Source organism: Anabrus simplex, chromosome 5 (genome assembly GCF_040414725.1).
Source record: "Anabrus simplex isolate iqAnaSimp1 chromosome 5, ASM4041472v1, whole genome shotgun sequence".
Lineage (NCBI taxonomy): Eukaryota > Metazoa > Arthropoda > Insecta > Orthoptera > Tettigoniidae > Anabrus > Anabrus simplex.
This window is the reverse complement of record NC_090269.1, coordinates 151,962,752-151,985,496: the sequence shown is the minus strand read 5'-3', so window position 1 is coordinate 151,985,496 and position 22,745 is coordinate 151,962,752. Positions and strand designations below refer to the sequence as shown.

Here is a 22,745-nt window from a genome sequence, read left to right as displayed (position 1 = left end):
TCGAAGGAGGAAAAATTAGAACTACGATTCTGTTTCACTTCAAGCGCCATATTTTACAGCTGTGCTCAAACAAAAGCGCATCGGAGCGCGCTGTAAAACAGCATGTTCGTATCACTGCCTCCTTGATTCGCACCAGTTCGCAATATTGGGAGAGTTAACAGTAGATTAGTTAAGATTTCACAAGAAAAGTTTGATGATACGCAAGAAACCTAACAAGATGTTAAATTTCTAACTCCGTATTAACTAACTACTTGTTAGTATATATTTAACATGTGTTGATGAAACCGGGCCTAAATGGAATAACCTTCCCATGCTGGTTTCTCCTAAGGCAGTCAGTAATTTAGAGGGGAAGTCATCAATTCCAGGTGCCTTGTTCCTATTTAGGTCTCTCAAAGCTCTGTCAAATTCTGACCTTAAAATTGTGTCTCCCATTTCATCAGCATTAACAGCCTCTTCTTGTTCCAGAACCATATCATCTAAGTATTTACCTTATTATAACCGTTGGATATATTCCTGTCATTTTTCTGGCTTGTCTTCTTTCCCTAGAAGTCGTTTTCCACCTGAGCTCTTAATATCCATACAACTAGATTTCCTTTCTCCAAAGGTTTCTTTGATTTTCCTGTATGCTGTATCTACTTTTCCTAGGACCATACAACCTTCAAAATCCTTGCACTTCTCTTTCAGCCATTCTTCCTTAGCTGCCCTGCACTTTCTATCCACTTCATTCTTTAATCACCTGTACTCCTTTCTGCCCTCTTCAGTTTTTGCATTCTTGTATTTTCATTTTTCATCAATCAGGTCTAGTATCTCTTGAGTTATCCATTGTTTCTTAGTTGATCTTTCCTTTCTTCCTAACTTTTCTTCAGCAGCCTTACTGATCACATTCTTCATAACTGTCCTTTTTTTCTCTACTGTGTTTCCTTCAGCCTTTTCATTTAGTCCTTGTGGTCATGTTCTTTGAAACAATCCCTCACACTCTTTTCTTTCAACTTGTCTAGATCCCATCTCCTTGCATTCTTCCTTTATTCAATTTCTTCAATTTCAGATGGCATTTCATGACCAACAGGTTGTGGTCAGAGTCCACGTCTGCTCCTGGGAAAGTCTTGCAATCCAACAACTGGTTTCTGAATCTCTGCCTAGTCATAATGAAGTCTGTTTGATACCTTGCAGTGTACCCAGGTCTCATCCATGTATACAGCCACTGTTTGTGGTGTTCGAACCAAGTGTTAGCAAGGACTAAATTATGATCAGTGCAGAATTCAATCAGCCGATTTCCTCTTTCATTCTTTGTCCGAATCCGAATTCTCCTACCGTATTACCTTGTCTTCCTTGGCCTACCACTGCATTCCAGTCTCGCAACACAATTAGATTCTCATTGCCTTTTATATATTGTATTAAATCTTCTCTCTCTTCATATATTCTTTCGAAGTCTTCATCATCTGCTGAACTAATACGCATATAGACCTGCACTATTATGGTGGGCATTGGTTTGGTATCTACTATCTTGACAACAATAATCTTTTCACTAGGCTAATCGTAGTAGCTTACCTGCTACACCTATTTTATTATTTGTCGTTAAACCAACTCCTACATTTCCCGTGTTTGATTTTGTGTTGATAATTCTGTAGTCGCCTGACCAAAATTCCTGCTCTTCCTGCCAATGTACTTTACTTATACCAACTACATCTAACTTTAGTCTATCCATCTCCCTTTTCAAATTCTCTAACCTTCCACAACGATTCGAACTTCTAACATTCCATGCTCTGATTCGCAGAATGTCAGTATCCATCTTCCTGATGATTGCCCCCTTTCGTGTAGTCCTCACCCAGAGATCCAAATGGGGGACTATTTTACCTCCAGAATATTTTACCCAGGAGGAAGTCATCATCAGTACATCATTCATACAGAGAGAGCTGCATGTCCTTGGGAGTCAGTTACGGCTGTAGTTTCCCGTTGCTTTCAGCTGAGTAGCAGTATCAACACAGCTAAGACATGTTGAGTATTATTACAAGGCCATATCAGTCAATCATCTAGACTCCCGCCCTTGCAACTTCCGAAAGGCTGCTACCCAACTTTCGATGAACCATTCTTTAGTGTGGTCTCTAGACAGATACCCATCTAATATAGTTGCATGTGCAGCTCGGCTATCTGCTTCATTGGGACACGCAAGCCTCCCTACCGTGGCAAGGTCACGTAATTCGCAGGGAAGTGGTGAGGTATAAGGTCCAAATAAGAATTATTGGTAAGCCTAAGACATTAAACTTATATTGAACTTTGAAGCTTGATATTTTTCTCACAGAATGCCATAAGGCACTGGTGAATTTTTATCCACCTTAAGTTAGATATGGGAGTGAATGTGTTAAGATAATTATTTCCTAAGTAGGAATGAATTTTTTATACAAGTATTGTTTAGTCATTCTGGGGTAAATCCACTTCCGTATGAAACTTCTAAATTATTACACCTACTCATAAACAAGTCCAGGAGATGACTAATCACAACATTGATAAAATCTAAATGAAACAAGCGGCTAATATCAAGAATTCCAACTACGGCCAGTTAAACTGAAAAAATTGAGAAATTATAAGTGTCACGTATTTATAGTGGAGTGGCGGGTTATTGAAAATTAGTTATTCTATCATACATGTTTCAGGAACAATATGCATTCCCTTCATCACTGATTTTTAATCATTAAAAGTGTACTGACAAGGTGGACCCTACATAAACTATTTTAAATACAGTAGAAGTCCTTTATAGTGAGTACGGCATATAACGAGAACTCCGTCATAGCGACTACTTTTTTCTGTCCCTTCAAAATTCCTATATTAAACTGTGTATCGTCCTTCGGTTACACCGAGAACCCTATCATTGGCGCATCCCTTATTACGAGCGATTAAGCGCACGCGATTTTTTCCGTTACCGATATTTATGCACCCAAGCGATGATATTGCATGCGATCGATTCCCTTCGGCATAGTTTCCTCGTTATGTGCACTAGCGATTTCTCTCGTCGACATTCGAAGGCGATGTCGGAGTCGATTAGTAATATTCGTCGACAGCTGTTCCGTAAAGAAAATTTGAAATGAAAGAGAACATATTTTCGTAATAAATGCGTAAATAACGTGTCCGATAACGGTTGTTAACTCGTTAAAAATTAAGGCTGACTAAACGACCGCTTAATTTTGAGCCTAAATACTATAATTAAGCAAGAATGGGATACACCTCAAGATATGGCAGAGTGCTTAATTGATTTCAGAGGTTAGTTTATATTTTGTCGCGTCTGGTTAAATTACGGAAAGGCTATTATGAAAATGTATAGCGAGAAAGGTATAATTTCTCTACTGGCGCTTGAAGTGTGTTTTCATCATACATATAGTACGGTAAGTTCGGATACGTGATGCTGTTTGAATAAGAAAACAAACGTTTGCAACAAAATGCGATCAATCATCTTCGGTACGGTATAGTTTTCTCACTTTGTGCATTTGCGAGCTCTCTCGTTGACATTCAAAGGCGATGTTGGAGTTGATTAGTAATACCCATCGACTGCTGTTCTCTAAAGAAAATTTGAAATGAAAGAGGATAACACTTTCGTAATACATGCGTAAATAACATGGCCGATAGCAGTTGTTAACTCGTTAAAAATAAAGACTGAATAAACGACATCTTAATTTTAATGTTATATACGGAAATTAAGTAAGAATATGATACACCTCAAGATATGGCAGAGTACATCACTGATTTCAAAGGATATTTCATATCTTCTCACGTCTAGTTACGGCTATTTACATGTCAATTTTTCGCGAGGAGGTTATTTCTCTACATGCGTTTCAAATATGTTTTCATGATAGGCTACATATATGGTTAGGTTAGGTGACACTGTTTGAAGAAAGCTGAGGTGTTTGCCACAGAAATCTCTGGAGTGATACCGTATTTCTCCAAATCCAATACTTTTTTTCTCAGAATCTCATGTGAAAACTCAAGGGTTGTTACATTCGCGGCCTAACAGTAAGTTAATGGATACCACTGGCAACTACCGCATTAACCACGCTGCTTCTTTTCACACGCGCACAGAACTCGTTGACAATAAACGACCGCATCTTTACTACACATCGCAAGCCGTGACAACCGGTTGTACAGTGCCTGTGTGTTTCTCAAATCTGCAGAATGGTATCAAAACATGCGACCCTTCGAATTCTTAGAAAAGCCATGTCTACTCAGTGGCAGAGTCATAACGCGTCTATTGTATTAATACTTGACGCTGGTTTATAGACAGCAGGAATATTTACGTGATGGGTAGTCGTATTGTAAAGATACGTGGAAAAGGAATTGCCGGCAAATTTTCAACTGGTTCTAGTCGATATTATAATGCCAATCTTAAGTTAATGTTTATTAAACACTCGGAAATGTAGAATAATTGTGCAGCCGCAATAAAATACGGCGTAGGCCTAACTAAAGCCAATATTTGGCGTTAGCGTGACGACAAAGAGCTAAAAAAATGCGTACTGTACAAAAAAATGCATTCAGTGGTTCGCAACAAGGACGCTTTAAAGAAGTCGAAGATGAAATTGTGAGGTATGTGCACGAAAAACGCAAGGGCAGAATGGCCATACCGTGGCGCAATAAAATTGTTCGTTAACTTTCAACGTTCGCGATTAGGCCTATACATCGCTAGCTGCTGAAATTGGCCGAACCCGACAAGCGAGACGTGCGTGTAGCGGTAGCCGGTTACATCTGACGCTGCGTAAAAGTAACAGTTTTATAGACAGCAAGAATAATTTCCTGATCGATCGTTGTATTGTAGAGACGCATGGAATAGCTATTGCCGGAAAATTTTCAACGAGTTCTCTTCAGTATTATGATGCCAAAGTTAAGTTAACGGTCGTTAAACCCGCGGAAATAAAGAATAATTGTGCAGTCGAAAAAAAATACGGCGTGACGAAAGTCAATGTTCAGCGTCTAAAAATGCGTAGGCCTACTGTACAACAAGGCATTCATATGATTTTACAAACATCTTTTTGAGCCTGATTTAAATTTTTTGAAGGAAAAAGTGGGGTTCATCTTGGATTCAGAGAAATACGGTACTATATTCTTTTCAGAATGAAATTAAACATACACTTCCATGTAGTATCGAATTACGAAAAATAACAAACAAGTACGCCGTAGTGTGGATATCATCGGCAGAAACGGAAGTTTTGAACAAAATGATTGCCGTTTCAAACCGATTTTAAAGTACATGAAGGGTTTTCCGACTTTTATACAAAAATCAGATATATAACGACAATTTGTTATAGCGAGTAAATTTTCGCTGTTATGAATTCTCGCTATAACGGACTTCTACTGTAGTTTCTTTTTAATAGATTTTTGTGCTCTCTTGTACAGCAGCATCAGGGTCCAGGCATCCATCAGGTACAAGGAGAGCCTCGACAAGACAAGGGATCTTGATTAATTAGTTAATTATAGTAGAACCCCCACGAGAGCACTGCCAACGAACGCAAGCACTGACATTCATCATCTATATTGGACTCAAACAAGAATATAAACATACGTAGACGTATAAATCCATTCCAGTGAAGTGATCTGAGCCATTATAAAGGATTTTAACATGCACTGTATATTTTAATATGTGGTTATAACATGTGTTATGCATTTTATAATGTTCAATATACCTGAACTTTTTAAAATTAGCTAATTTACACAAATTTTAGGCCTAAAAAACAAACTTGCTTTCTACTATCTAGATTGTACCATATAACCAATTTTTACTCTTAAACATGCCCAATTTGAATGCTTGGACAAGTGCTTCCCCACAACTTCTCCTTTTGGAAAGGCAATTCAACCAATATTTGACTTATGTAAAGGTACCAATGTACAGCTGATGACTGTTCAAAAAGTCGAAACCGGTCCTGTATGTTAATCTTATATAAATAAAATTGGTATTGATTAGGTGGAACCTTTTCTTATCTATATTACAAGACAAAGAGAATCGTGACAGTGCTTTAGTGACAGAAAACATACGATCATTTTTTAGAATTACAACATTTTAATAACAACACTCAATCTTATCTAATTTATTCTGAAATATTCAGCTGTTGTTTATAATTAACTGACATTGATTTTATCACATTTGGGACTTGATGTACCCAAAGAAGATTACACTCACTCAAGACTATCCCAGTGATCTGCAAGTTATTATGAACAGGATCCATTTTAGATTTGGATATTTTTAGAATCTAAAAAGAGCATAACTAACAAAAAAAATTTAAACTTTCACGAGTACAGACACTATCTATTCTCGATACTCATACTGTGTAAAGTGTCATTTTTTTATATCATAATTGTAGCACGTTAACTATAAGATGTTTTTAATGTGTAATATAATTTTCATTGTAATCCATGTATGAATAGATAATGTTTCAGACATTTGACCTTAAGGAGCACTGTCTGTTGAAAGTTAACAGACTGGCTACCACTGGTTCAACCTTTCAATACTATTAAAATAAATGTTTTACATTCCTACTTAATTATAATTGGTACCGGTTTCGACCAATATTCTTGGTCATCATCAGCTGATCACAAATAAATATAAAATATTTTTCAGTTCCAGTTCATGAGGCACTGTATAATTTTAGGGGTCAGCACTGCGTGTCGATAGTTCCAAAAATATTGAAGAAGTCGTAAATCAAATACGTAAATGAAGTATGGTGCAAGTTCTTGAAGAGTAGCAAGTTTAAGTATGAAGCCTTTAAATGCTGACGTGAGTAGTACAAAATAGTTGTATATTATATGTCGAAATAAATTCGTATGTTAGATTCTTCAAGTTATTGAAACATATGACATAGAACTGCAACTGACAAATACGTATCTGATTCTAGACTTCTTCATAACATTGAAATCTCAACACACAGTGCTCCCTAAAGTGTTATAGTGCTTCACGAACAGCATCTGACAGAATTATTTAATCTTCACATTTTGTTTATCTGTGCATCATCTTTTATACTTATTTGTGATTGGCTGAAATTTCCACACACAGTGCTCCCTAAAGTACCTGTGCATTGTCTTTCATACTTATTTGTGACCGGTTGATGATGACCAAGAATACTGGTCGAAATCGGTACCAATTATATTGAAGTAGGAATGTAATACTTACATTTCTTATTTTAATAGTATTGAAAGGTTGAACCATAATATATCTTCTTTCTGAATAAATATATCGGGAGAAGGGCAAGGGGGGCTTTTGGCCCATCTCATAGATGTGTAAATGCAAAGAACAGGCATATTTGATTGAATGGAAACATGACAATGACATCATTACCTAACAAAGCAGTTCAGCAGATGCCACGCCCATTTCTGCTGTGTGCAGACTGGCAAACAAAGCATTAGTAAAGTGATAAATTGTTTGAATTCAACGAAATAACTTTGTTACAAGAAAGAAGAAACTCAATCCTTTCCATTTCAGTCAAAACATTTTTTTGTCAAAATGACCAAAATATTGATTTTTATCTCCGGAGTGTCACCTTAATAATATGACCATAGATTCTCAGAAGTGTATAATGACAAAGAGAAAACACTTTGTAAATATAGTTAATTTAATAAAGAAAATTAATAGTCCTGAGATTGTAATGAAGTCACCTGATTAATGCAGGAATTTAGGTTAAAATATATTGTTCAATACAGGTAATCAAATTCTCCTCATGATGTTCTACAGTTATGGTCTTGAAATTCGGCACGGTGTGTGTTTGAAGTTATTCTGACCCAGCGTTATTCATGTGCTGAAGGATAAACAAAATGGTGTTGCATGGATTGTGCGAGAGATGATTGTGACGGTGTTATGAATGAAAACCAGTAACATTCATTAGTTCGCATTCTTGCCAACTAGCTGATGCTGTTTTATTTTGTATTTCTTCTCTCTTATGAGCACGACTTTGTAGATGATTATCTTCTAAGTGTATGATCAAAGTCAAAGAAAGGTTAAACAAAATGGCTGCATTTCAAGACTCATAATTATTAGAAGAAATAAACAGAAATCTTGTCACTGATGGCACAGGTAATGTAGATAACACCAATACATATGAAAAATTTACTTATACACCAAGAAATGTAGTTAAATGCCTCTAAGAGAGCAAACATTAGTTAAGGATGTCATGTATGACAGTGGGGATATCATATAACATGCCATGTTCACAGCCTTAATTTATTTTAAAAATATCTCAAAATATATCTCATTACTCTGTAAAATGTATAACTGGCGTTTTTTTCATTTTGTTAAATTTAAAACGAGAAATGCAGCTGGTGAAATACAGTGCCATAGAACGGCTCCTACTTTGACCTTGGTAGTGTTAAGGTCAGATTGAGACTTGAAACTGGTGTAATAGATATGTTCCACAAACAGGAAGTACAGAAACAGATCTAGAGGAATACCTTGAAAGTGTGGAAAGCCATATCGTTGTTGCTTCTCGAATAATGTTATGTGACAATGTTGAGGGGAGAAATACTGACCTGCAGCACATGTATAACTTACGATGACATTTTGTTGACATAGTTCATGCAATACTGAAGCTCAGATGACAGAACCTTTCTGATCAGAGTTCTAAGCTAAACTATCAGACAGCATTTTTCCTAGGTGCAACGACGATATATAAGACAAACAAGTTGTGAATACCCAAGCAGGTCAAGAAACAAAAAAGAGATATGGGAAGGGAAATAAGGTAGGAGATATTCTGATATACTTTTATAGAAGAAATGAGTTGTTGCGAAGCTGAAATGGCTCAAAGACGTGACGAGAATGCCAAGTTCCAAAGAAAACATTCATGGATACAGTGACTGCAAAGAACCCTAGGGGACGGCCTAAAATGAGATGGAGAATCTCTGAAATGGACCATTCTAAACTAGAGGAGTTGATAGCAATATAGTGCTAGAAAAGGAGTACTGGACAGATAGAGCAAGATCGAGACAATCAAGTAGAAGAAGAACAAAATTTATTAAATGGTCTAATTTTCAATGGTGGAATATTTTGGTCAAATACTTACCACAATTTAATATCCAATCCAGAAGAGCAGAAAGAATTTTATCAAGTCCATGTGGATTGTTATATAAACTGGACGTGGCATCCAGAGCGCCCTCTAAACTTGAAGACAGATCAGCCTGGTACTGAGCTTCCTTCTGTTTCATAATAAAGCAATGTCGCAAATTGAGCACAAGCAACAAGATTACTCCCGACGCCAAACTTGCTATCTCCGGCATTGTTTCTTCAGACTGAATCTAAAAATTTGAAACAGAAAAATTATCGTTAAAAATTAAATAATTGAAAAAGAGGTTCAACCTATTCAATACATAAGAGAAAGAAATGTAGTGATTACATTCTTATTTAATAGTAATTAGAAATGGGACCGGTTTTGACCCTAGTCCAGGTCATCGTCAGCCGTTCAAAACATAAAAAACATGCAAAAACAATGCATATGAAAAAGAAAAAGATTAAGTGAACTCTGGATCGGTATAAGATGAAATATAATTGAGGTAGAAATTATGAGTCACTTAAAAGAAAACAGTAATATTATGAATGGTAGTACGGCACATGCAATGATAGGTAAAGTATCACAATGTTTATGAATAGTGGAGAACGGTCAAATGGGTCAGTTTTTACACTCTGTCAGGTACAAAGTCACAACACTATCGAACAACATATGAAGATCCGTAAATATGTTGAAGTCGCAGACGAATAGATTTATAGAAGCAAACTGCCAGCTCCCGGTGATCAGCGCGGCACTTTCAAGGTCATGCGCTGTGGTCTCGAACGCCAAAGTAGAAGAGAATATCCTGAAGATCCAGTATTTGCCTCGGTTGCGGGAAGTTAAGTACGTATATATAGAAATATACAACACAATTCAGTTTAATTGAACGAGTAATTGTGCTCCTGCTGAGTTCTTGGAAAACAGTTGACTTGAAAAAACAATTGTAAAGAGAAAAAAATATAGTAAAAAGCGCAATATGGGAAGACAAATGAAAACATACATGCACAGTGCGCTATTTTTTAAATTGAAAAAATTTAGGTCATGATTGAAGTAATACCAATATAATGGTCCATTATTGGACATTATACATTTTCCAGCTAACTCATTCTTGGTTGCCTGCGTTTCGCCCTCGTGTGCTAAGTTAGGCTCATCAGTTGGGACTTAGCACACCACCCAAGACGCAAGGCTAGTGCATACCGTGGAGGCCACTGCATAAGCTTCTTGAAGCCACCAGCAGTGCCAATGCACTATGAGAGCTATGTCTCATTTCCAAAAATTGATGCCTGCCTGGCCATCAGATAATACAGATGTTGATTCCCAAAGGAAATTTAAAATATTTGTCCCGAATGAGTAAATTTATAATACCAATACCAACTGATGAGCCTAACTTAGCACACGAGGGCGAAACGCAGGCAACCAAGAATGAGTTAGCTGGAAAATTTATAATGTCCAATAATGGACCATTATATTGGTATTATAAATTTACTCATTTGGGACAAACATTTTAAATTTCCTTTGGGAATCAACATCTGTATTATTATATGATTGAAGTAGTCGAAGTTGGCGCAAGACAAGAGTTAAAATTTGAATGAGGAGAACCGAAATGAAGGTAGGTGGTGTTTTATATATATATATATATATTTTTAATTATATAAAAGGTAGAATAAATTAAAAGAGGAAGAGTGATAGTGAAATAAGAGAAGAATAAGAGAAATTATATCAAAATTTTTACAGATTTTCTTTAGATAATGAAAATATTTGCTATATTTTATTATTGTGTGGACCAGCCTCTGGATCCCAACAGAAGCAGTCCATGTGGTACAAATTCTCAGGTTGTACCAACTAATGGAGACTCACAGGTACAAAGGATAATGATGATGACTGTTGTTTAACGGGGCCTTACAACTATGTCACTGGCCCCCAATGGTACAGAAAATGATAATATAACTGTTCACCTAGTCAATACAACTACATTTAATCTACAATATTTTAAACTGCAAAAACCGTTATTTCAGAGGATTGAGTCATAATGTTGTAACCTGAAAACAGAAATTGGATCTGTAGCTTTTGAATGTTAAAATGTCCATAATATATTGTATAAATGTAGTAAAAGTTCACTCTGTTTGAAGTTACATGTGCTTCGTCTAATAAATATAGTCAAACATCTTCAATAAAAACCAGTTTGTGAAGTTCTACATCATGAAGAGTAGCTTGTTAGCTCTTGTCAATAAAAGAAATGTGTTGAAATCTGGAGTGAGCGGAGGCGCAAGCATGACTTTATAAAGGTCTAAAACTGTCTATAAATGAAGAAGACAAAGGTGAAATTTGAAAGTATTTAATCATTTTCCAGTTATGTTATGCTGCTCACCGCTTGCCAACTGAACTGACACTAAGTCGGCAATACGGTCGCTTACTACAGGAGTGCTAGCAGGATCATCAGAGGAAGGGTGAGCGGGAGGAGAGGGTGGAGTTAAACAAGGAGTGTGAGGTGCATGTGACATGTAATACTTAACATAATTAAGAACTGAGGGGAGTCCGCCTTTTCAATACTGATCAACGTATTTACTAGAAGAAATACAAATGAGTACAAATTACAGTACGTTTCATGTTTTGTCCCACTTCTGGGACATCTTCAACCTTCATAAGGAACTTATAAGTTTTCAAAACATACACAAGTACAATTAAAAGAGTAAGTTAAAAACCACTATGTTATTCAGGAATGCTATTGTTTATTTGATCTTCCAAAGTTGTTGTCAGTTCTTGTAAAAAACAGAGTATGTTGAAATCTGAAATGAGTGGTGGCAGAAGTATGACTTTATAAAGGTGTAAAACCGTCTATAAAAGAAGACAAAGGTGAATTTGGAAGTGATTTAATCACATTCCATCAGCTGTGTTAAGTATTTCTTGAAGATCCTTGAAAATACTATACACACTAAAACTGCAGAAAGTGAAATGATGACAGCACTTAAAAATTATCTTTAAAACATGATGTCCAAGTTAATAAGTGTATAAAGTGAAACCTTGTTAGGACATTTCTGCAGGGGACAAGGAAAATAACATGTTAAGCGAGAAAAAATACTATTGAATATACAAATAAAAACTATCCAACAGGGATATGGAAACACTAGATACAATACATTGTGTATTATTATTACAAGTTATAAATCTCATTTTCCAACCGTATTGGAGTTCAGAGTATCAAATTATTATAATTAATGAACCACCTTTCCAATACACAAAATCCTTATATTTAGGATGAAACCATTTAATCACAAATTGGACATGTTTCACTCAACTTTGTGAGCATCATCAGCAATAGTTAACATAAATCATTGGTGGGTCAGGGCCCTGATCCTGGTGTATATCACAAAAGAATGTCTAATATACATTGATAAAAATATATAAATTTAACACTTTAAAAGTAATCAATAAGATTATTTATGTCTATTAAAACAAAAATTTTTTTTTAAAAATCATTCAGATTGTTTAAAATGTAAAATGGAATGGATGGCTTAAATGTTAAAAATAGTATATGGTAATTAGATGTTCTTAAAAATCGTTGTCCAACATATCTTCGCTCGATTATATTAAGACTGTTTATGATAAAATCAGTTTTTCAAATCAGGGTGAGTTCTTATTATAGACTATGTTGCTGTTTTTTAAGAATAAACATGATGAGAAACGCTAAAATCGCACATGATGGTTGAAAAACGAGTTCACTGGTGATAAAATGTCGTCTAGATCGGCGTAATTTAGCCTTTATGGGACTCCTTGCATTGTAATTTCTGCCATTATTTTATGCAGTAATATGTTGAAATTGTTCTTCTAACGAAAAAATGCTGATCTATTATATCACTGGTGATAAAATGTCGTCTAGATCGGCGTAATTTAGCCTTTATGGGACTCCTTGCGTTGTAATTTCTGCCATTATTTTATGCAGTAATATGTTGAAATTGTTCTTCTAACGGAAAAAATGCTGTTTATCTATGATTATGAATGTATCATCCACAAATCTCAGCCATAGATTTACGCCAATATCTTTATTGACGATATGGAAACCAAATTAATAATTGACAAAATTAACGGCGTAAATCTATGGCTGAGATTTGTGGATGATACATTCGTAATCATAGATAAACAATTGAATAATAGTGACAACGTACTCAGGCTTCTTAACAACCTTAACCCTAGTATTCAGTTTACTAAAGAGGACGAGATCAACAACTCCCTAAACTTTCTAGATTTAACCTTGACTAGAGATAAAGGTGAGTTCACTTACCAAATTTACAGGAAACCATCTGCCGCCCCTATAACAATAAAAAGCGATTCCTTGCACCCTCACTCCCATAAACAAGCTACATTTTACAGCTTGATTCACAGGGCCATGAACATTCCCCTTTCTAAAGCTAATCGAGAAAAATAAATACGTTTCATCAAAGAACTAGCCATGACGAATGGTTTTAAACCTGAAATGATAACCAGAATCATAGGTAAAATTAAACTAAAGAATTCAACTACACTAGTTCCCGAAAAAACCAAAAGAACAAATTTGAGCTATTTTTACTTTCACCGACCCAGCTATTTATAATGTCACTAAACCATTAAATAAGCATAATATTAACATCGCATACCGAACCTATAACACCAATCGTAATATCTTTTTCAATTCTAATTCCGTCAATACAATTTACGACAAATACTCAAACTCGGGAATATATAGACTCAAATGCACACAGTGCAATTTTTCTTATATAGGGCAAACTGGCCGCAGTTTTCGAATAAGATATTTAGAACATTATAATGCCCTGAAACACAGAAAACATTCCGCTATGAGTATTCATATGAGAGACACAGGGCATAATTTCAGTACTATCGATCAAGATATGCAAATACTCAAATACGTAAATAAAAGCAGTCTAATGACCGGGTATGAAAATGTTTACATTTCCTTGGACCAATACTTCAATAAGGATAGTAATTTAAATGAAGTATCGGATATTAACAGTCCCATAATTGAACAAATCCCCAAATTAATTGCTAAATTCGGAATTAATGCTAATAATTTCCTGAAGATTTTCCATTATAAACATGCTTTTAATCCTCCCGTAGCATCAGCAACAACAGTAGCCACTCCCACAACGCTTCCTACCATTGCATCCTCCCCATTGGCCGACAACTCGCGCAATGCCCCGCCTCCCTTCCCCGTCTCCGCGACCGCATTCGTACAATCACGCAGCAGTAAGCCAGTTACCGTCAAACCTAAGTAAATAACCAAGGGACCAGTTCACACACGGGTAAGTGCTTTCCGTTATCATCTCCTTAAGGTGCTACACTCTTTAAATTTTCCAATAGACGACACTCATATTTCCCCCCCTTTTTCTTTTTCAGGATACATTCGATCAATTTCATATAATAGATCAGCATTTTTTCCGTTAGAAGAACAATTTCAACATATTACTGCATAAAATAATGGCAGAAATTACAACGCAAGGAGTCCCATAAAGGCTAAATTACGCCGATCTAGACGACATTTTATCACCAGTGATATAATAGATCAGCATTTTTTCGTTAGAAGAACAATTTCAACATATTACTGCATAAAATAATGGCAGAAATTACAACGCAAGGAGTCCCATAAAGGCTAAATTACGCCGATCTAGACGACATTTTATCACCAGTGAACTCGTTTTTCAACCATCATGTGCGATTTTAGCGTTTCTCATCATGTTTATTCTTAAAAAACAGCAACATAGTCTATAATAAGAACTCACCCTGATTTGAAAAACTGATTTTATCATAAACAGTCTTAATATTATCGAGCGTAGATATGTTGGACAACGATTTTTAAGAACATCTAATTACCATATACTATTTTTAACATTTAAGCCATCCATTCCGTTTTACATTTTAAACAATCTGAATGATTAAAAAAAATTTTTTTTTGTTTTAATAGACATAAATAATCTTATTGATTATTTTTAAAGTGTTAAATTTATATATTTTTATCAATGTATATTAGACATTCTTTTGTGATATACACCAGGATCAGGGCCCTGACCCACCAATGATTTATGTTAACTATTGCTGATGATGCTCACAAAGTTGAGTGAAACATGTCCAATTTGTGATTAAATGGTTTCATCCTAAATATAAGGATTTTGTGTATTGGAAAGGTGGTTCATTAATTATAATAATTTGATATACATTGTGTATCCGCAGGTACAGTGAAGACTACAAGCCTATCTACCATTTCTAAAGATGAGAGGAAAGTATTAAAAGGTGTGAAAAACACCAGACAACAAATATCAAAACCGTTTCTGCCAGAGATTATAAAATAACAAGTACTGATACACTGAAAGGTGTGAAAAACACCAGACAACAAATATGAAAACATGTGCACAGGGGCCAACAAAAATATCAAAGTATTACTGCAGATCACACTTTTTCTAAAACAAATGTTACTAGGAGCCTTTTATTTCGGAGCAGTGTGTTGTTATTATACGTTATTTTCTGGTCACACTCTTAGACGATGAATTGGAAGTTACACTTGACTACGTGCAACTGCGAGGAATGACTTTGGCTGCCAATTTGAATCAAACAAAACTTCGACCAACTAGAGTGATTGAGTCGAAATTCAAATATGCGAGTTTCAATATTCGCGGCCTCTGTGCGCTTATGCCAGTCTACTTTCTGACAGAGTTTAATTTTGTCTTCATTATCAAGGAATTTTACCACATTTTCTGTACCCATAAGTAGGCTATCAAGCGACAAATATGCACCATGCTAGTTAATTTCACACGATTATGTTCCTGATCGAGATATAGGCTACCTATCACGCAACAAATATTAGCTACACTTCACTGTACCACTCAACATGAAATACATTTCTACCTTCTGAATGGAATGCGAAATACAAGTACAAACAGGTGCACCCTGCTATTCAGCTATATCGCTGCTAACTGGCAAGCAAAACTGAACATTCCTGAGCCTAATGGCTTGCTCCCCAAAAGTGCAACTTATCCTTTGAAGTTCAAGAAGGCCTTTTCCCGTAATCACGCAACTGTGGCGACAGCTCTTACCAGAGTTGGAAATTACACTTTTTTCAGAAGGGATGACAAATACAGTAACATTTTCAGGTCTAGGAAAAATGTGATCGTACTAAGCAGTAATAGCGAAAATTCGTGACGCGATAAAGGAGGTATTTTTTATATAGATTTAATACGATGAGAATAAGGACTTTGAATTTAAGATATGCAAAGTGGGAAAACATTAACGAAGAACACACTAACGAGGTTTCACTGTATTGCTAAAGACAGAACACTTCGTCTGTTTTCTTGTTGCCTGGGGGAACACCTCACATGGGTGAATATGTAAAAATCATGGAAAAATTAAAGCATGCATGAACTGGAAGAAATCTGTAGAGATGATAGTTAAGAGGAGGAAGTCTAGAAAGGAAAGAATACTGTACAAGAATGTTTAAAATTAAGAAGAGAAAATAAACAATGCAAGTTTTAATGGAAGAATAAATAGTCACTTCCCTGCTAGTTCCGTCGAATGGTGTGCGAAAAAGCTTTTTAGAAAAGTTCAGCTTCCGCTATGACAATTTGCTCAGACTGCTCCCTCCTTTTCTTAGTTCCTCTTTTTAGCATGTATATACTGTATATCAAAACTTCTAATTCCTGTACTTCAATCAGTTTACACCGTAGGTCTGCTCATTGTCACTATTCACTGTGACTAACAGGTTCAATATCAGATTCACTGTAAATTACTATCATCAGTATCACAATTTTCAATCACTTCCCTCTTCTACAATACTCAAGATAGTACCAGTACTACCCACTGCATTTGCTCGACCAGCCATAGCATTTGTTTACTAAATATTGCATTGTCTTGGCTTTGTCATTTCATGGACAGAATAATACCACAGAAATTAACTACAGCTTCAAAACTTCTCTTTGTAATCTTTCTTATGAAGCAGTTCCACAAGTTTATCAACAAGAAAACCAGCTTTCGTCAGAATTTTTTTTTAATGCTGGCAGTACAGAAATGGAAGGTGCATCAATTTTTTTGACCCTTGGCACTTCTAAGGTTAAAGAACATATAAAATTAAAAGTTTAGTTTAACAGTTCCACCTTTTCAATGCAAATTTTTTGTAATGCGGGTTACATTACAAATGAAACATTTACAGTAGAAGACCGCTAGAGCGAGTATGACATATAACAAGAACTCCGATACAACGACAATATTTTGCTGTCCCTTCAAAATTCCTACACTAAACTGTGTATTAACCTTCGGTTGCAGCGAGAGTCCTGTCACTGACGCATCTGTTATTACGAGTGATTAAGTGCGCGCACAATTGTTTTCCATTGCCGGTATTTATGCACCCCAGTGATTATGTTGCGTGCGATCGATTACCTTCAGTATCGTTTCCTCGCTATTTCCACTAGCGAGTTCTCTCGTCGACATTCAAAGGCGATGTTGGAGGCAATTAGTAATACCCGTCGACTGCTGTTCCGTAACGAAAATTTGAAATGAAAGAGGGCATATTTCATAATAAATGCGTAAATAACGTGTCCAATAACAGTTATTAACTCATTAAAATTAAAGGCTGGCTAAACGATCATTTAATTTTAATGCAAAATACTGCAATTAAGTGAGAATGGGATAGGCCTACACCCTGAGATATTGCAGAGTGCATAATTGATTTCAGAGATTAGTTTATATTTTCTTGCTTCTGGTTAAATTACGGAAAGGCTATTATCGTGTAAATTTATAGCGAGAAGATTATATTTTCTCTACTGGCGCTTGAAGCGTGTTTTCATCGTATGTATAGTACGGTTAAGTTAGGATAGGTGACGCTGTTTGAATAAGAAAACTGAAACGTTTGCCACAAAATGCGATCGATCATCTTCGGTATGGTATACAGTCGTTTTCTCACTATGTGCATTTGCGAGCTCTCTCGTAGACATTCGAAGGCGATGTTGGATTCGATTTGTAATACCCGTCGACTGCTGTTCTCTAATGAAAATTCGAAATGAAAGAGGATAACACGTTTTTGTAATAAATGCGTAAATAATGTGGCCGATAGCAGTTGTCAACTTGTTAAAAATAAAGGCTGAAGTAAACGACCGCTTAATTTTAATGTTATGTACTGAAATTAAGTAAAAATGTGATACACCTCAAGATATGGCAGAATACATCGCTGATTTCAAAGGATAGTTCATATTTTCTCGCGTCTAGTTAAATTTCGGAAAGGCTATTCACATGTAAATTTCTCTACATGCGTTTCAAATATGTTTTCATGATACATAGGTTAGGTGACGCTGATTGAAGAAGAAAACTGAAATGTTTGCCACATAAGCCTCTGGAGTGATAGCGTATTTCTCCGAATCCAAAACAGCTTTTTTTGGGGGGGTCAGAATCTAATGCGAAAAATCAAGGGTTATCTTGCATTCGTGGCCTGACAGTAACGAATAACACTGGCAACTACGGCGGTAAACACGCTGCTTCTTTTCACCCCCACACATGAACGCACACAAAAAACTCTTTGAAAATAAATGACCGCCTCTTTATTATACATAGCTAGCCGCGACAAACGGTTGTACAGTGCCTGTGTGTAACGTCACTGAATCTTGGGAAATACCTAGTAATTACGTTCTATTAGCCTGTACAAAAACGTTTCTCAAATCTGCAGAATGGCATCAAAATGTGCAAGCCTTCAAATTCTTAGAAAGGCCATGGCTTCTCAGTGGCAGAGTTATAAAATATCTACTGTACCTGACGCTTAGTAAACTTAAGTTTTATAGACAGCAGGAACATTTTCGAGATGGATAGTCGTATTATAAAGATACGTGCAACAGGCATTGCCGGCAAATTATCAACGGGTTCTCGTCGATATTATGATGCCAATTTTAAGTTAATGGTTATTAAACACTCGGAAATTGTGCAGCCGCAAGAAAATACGGTATAGGACTAACTAAAGCCAATATTTGACATTAGCGTGTAGACAAAGATAGCTAAAAAATGTGTATTGTTCAAAAAAAAAAACCATTCAGTGGTCCGCAACAAGGACGCTTTAAAGAAGTTGAAGATGGAATTGTGAGGTATGTGCACGAAAAACTCAAGGGCAGAATGGCCATACCGTGGAGCAATGAACTTGTTCGTTGACCTTCAATGTCCACAATTAGGCCTATACATCGCCAGCCACTGAAGTTGGCCGAACCTGGCAAGCGAGATGTGCGTGTAATGGTAGCCGGTTATATCTGACGCTGAGTAAAAGTAACAGTTTTATAGACAGCAAGAATATTTTCCTGATGGATCGTTGTATTGTAGAGATGCATGGAATAGGTATTGCCAAAAACATAAGAGATGTAAGGCTTTTCAGACGTTTGCTCTATTAACCAGCGTTTCGTCTTAGGTCTGACACTAGACTCATCAGAGTGGGATGTGTCAGACCCTACCCACTGACACTGGGGTGTATGCAGGTGAACTTATCAGAAGCCCTTATAAGAGGCACAGTCTGATAACTGCATACAGGAGATAAATCTCCACAATGGAATTATTGCCCGCCTAGCAGAGCAAACGCCTGAAAAGCCTTACATCTCTTATGTTTTTGACATTTTGACATGCTCTATTGGTGAAAAATATCTAATTCCCTCCATGGGAATTTAGAATTTTCCATTAGGTACTGCCGGCAAATTTTCAACGGGTTCTCTTCGGTATTATGATGCCAATTTTAAATTAGTGGTCATTAAACCCGCCGAAACAAAGAATATTGACCAGTCGAAAGAAAACTGCATAACGAAAGCCAATGTTCGGCGTCTAGAAAAGCGTACTGTACAACAAAGGCATTCATATGATTTTACAAAGCATTTTTTGAGCCTGACTTCAATTTTTTGAAGGAAAAAGTGGGGTTTGTCTTGGATTCGGAGAAATACGGTACTATAATTTTTTCAGAATGAAATTAAATACACACTTCCACGAAAAATAACGAACAAGTAATCCATAGTGTGGATATCATCTGCGGAAATGCAAGTTTTGAACAAACTGATAGCCGTTTCATACCGATTTTAATGCGTATGGGGTTTTTTCCGAATTTCATACAAAAATCGGGTATAACGACAATCCGCCATAGCGAGTAAATTTTTCGCTGTTATGAATTCTCGCTATAACAGACTTCTACTGTATTTGGAACTAGTTTCGACGATATATGTACATTGTTTATGGACTATTTAATATGTTGTGCAATTTGTGTTGTTGGCTGACCTTAGGTCAGAACTAGTTCCAAATAAATGTTTCATTTATAATGTAACCTGCATTACAAAAATTTTGTATTGAAAAGGGGGAACTGTTAAATTAAACTTTTATTTTTATATGTAAGCACAGTTCAATAGGGACCATTCAACATGTAGTTTATGTCTCTTAAGAAAGAAAGAAAGAAAGAAAGAAAGAAAGAAAGAAAGAAAGAAAGAAAGAAAGAAAGGGAATATTCTAAGTTAAGCTGAATTTGAAAACTGAACGGGAAAGACCAAATCAAACACGCTTGTAGTTTTACATGACAAGGAATCTGGACTGCAGGAACATGTACTGGCTAGGACAAGCAAAGATGTATAGGGGCTGGAACAGACTCTTCATTATAAAAAGTCTACATAGTATAATGGGAGGAGAAGTAACATCTATACTGCTTGCTGACAACTTTGTAATATGGGGTGATAATGTAGAGGAAGTACAGACACCAGGTTCTATGTGACTTTACTGAAGACTTCATTGCATTTCTGCATGCAAACTAGCTATAGAAATCCATGTTATTGAGTCACACACACAGCAAAATGACCATCACAAGCAAGACAGGCTTTTTTGAATCTGTCTTGAGACAGATATCAACATCGTCCATGAATATCTGTCCCGAGTATCTTGTTTCGCCGGGCTGAGTGGTTCAGATGGTTGAGGCGCTGGCCTTCTGACCCCAACTTGGCAGGCTCGATCCTGACTCAGTCTGACAGTATTTAAAGGTGCTCAAATACGTCAGCCCCATGTCGGTAGATTTACTTGCATGTAAAAGAACTCCTGCGGGACTAAAATAGTTAGTGGGACGTAAAACAAATAACATTATTATCACCTTGTTTCAGTTGTTCATAGCTTCTATCCTGCTTGACATCTGTTAACATTTCAAACCTTCCTCTATCTATTTTTCCCTCCATCACCCTCTGTTGAAGGCAATTTCTGCATAGTATGTGACTCAACCAGGATATTGTCTCTTCTCTAACCCCACCAACCTGGACCCAATGTTTGGGAAGCCAGGCTCTGCCTGTCACAAGTCAGGACAAAGGGCGAGTGATAGAGGAGTAACACCTATTTAAAAAACCTTGGTCCAGCTGACCCGGCTGGTAGTACTATGTAAAGGTCCCCAGCCAGGGTTACGGTGAAGACCTCAACGGTAGTGAAGGCAGAGAAGAGGGACTTCGGAACGGTGGAACTGGCGGAAGGGGCAACCCTCCTATTCTGGGTAAATAAAATAGGAACTGCTGCCTTGCAGTAGAAGTGGGAACTTCAAAGGCTAAGGGAAGAAACCCCGACAGAAAATCAGCCTAGTGCCTCAGGCTTAAGATGGCAGCCCCGTCAAGGCACTCTGAAGCAGTGGGTTAAACACTCGCTCTTCTTAAATAATCTGATTATAGAAACTGAAGCAAAATTACAAAACCGGACGGATTACCTGATGACGATCTTTGGCATGAAGAGGAAAACGAAAATTGGTTTCTGGAATGTGAGGACCTTGAGGGAGAAAGGCAGACTGAATCAAGTGACACGGGAAATGAACTACGGGCTGGACATTCTGGGATTGAGTGAGGTGAGGTGGCCAGGATTTGGCGAGATACAGACAATAGATGGAATTACATTTCTATATTCTGGTAGCGAGGATGAAGAGCACAGGGATGGAGTGGGGTTGCTGCTCAGTAGAAATGCAATGAGAAGTCTTATGGAGTGGAAGCCAATTTCCAGTAGGCTTCTGACTGCTAGGTTCAAGACAAAGATCAGGAATGTGACCATTATCCAATGCTATGCACCTACAGAACAATCAGAGTTGGAAAAGAAGGAAGAATTTTACCAAATGTTGGAAGATGTCACAATGGAAACCAGTAAGGATATTCTCATAGTTATGGGAGACTTCAATGCGAAGGTTGGCTCAAGAAACGAAGGATTGGAACACATCATGGGTATACACGGTCTTGGCAAGATGAATGAAAATGGGGAAAAGTTCATGGAATATTGCGCCAGCCAAGACTTGGTGATAGGTGGCACGGTGTTCCCGCATAGGCGGTGTCATAGGTCACGTGGGTGTCTCCTGATCAAGCCACGGAAAACCAAATTGATCACATTGCGGTGAGCAGGAGGTTCAGAAGGAGTTTGGAAGATGTTAGGAACAAGAGAGGAGTGGACATTGGCAGTGACCATCATCTTGTTGTCGCTAACTTCCGTATAAAGATCGTGGCAGTCCACCAAAAGTTCATCACTCGGCACAAGAAGTTTGATGTTGGTAAGCTAAAGAATCAGCAGACATTGGAACAATTTCAACTGGAACTTAGCAACAGATTCGAGGTGTTGGATTCTGAGATAGAGAAGGATGTGGGGACTGTATGGAATGAGGTAAAGAACATCTATGTGGAAACAAGTGAGAAGCAGCTCGGGTACAAAAACTACCTGCGGAAGGAATGGATATCTGATCAGACCTAGGACAAGATA

General features: G+C 36.9%; 1 protein-coding gene across 1 annotated transcript in view; it reads right to left on the bottom strand.

Annotated features, from left to right (window-relative positions):
* Nup205 (nuclear pore complex protein Nup205) overlaps positions 1-22,745 on the bottom strand; it is a 676,487-nt gene that overhangs the window by 172,026 nt on the left and 481,716 nt on the right. Inside the window, exon 24 of the mRNA XM_067147168.2 lies at positions 9,024-9,255. Within this exon, the coding sequence (XP_067003269.1) occupies positions 9,024-9,255 (232 nt within the window). The remainder of the gene's footprint in view (positions 1-9,023; positions 9,256-22,745) is intronic.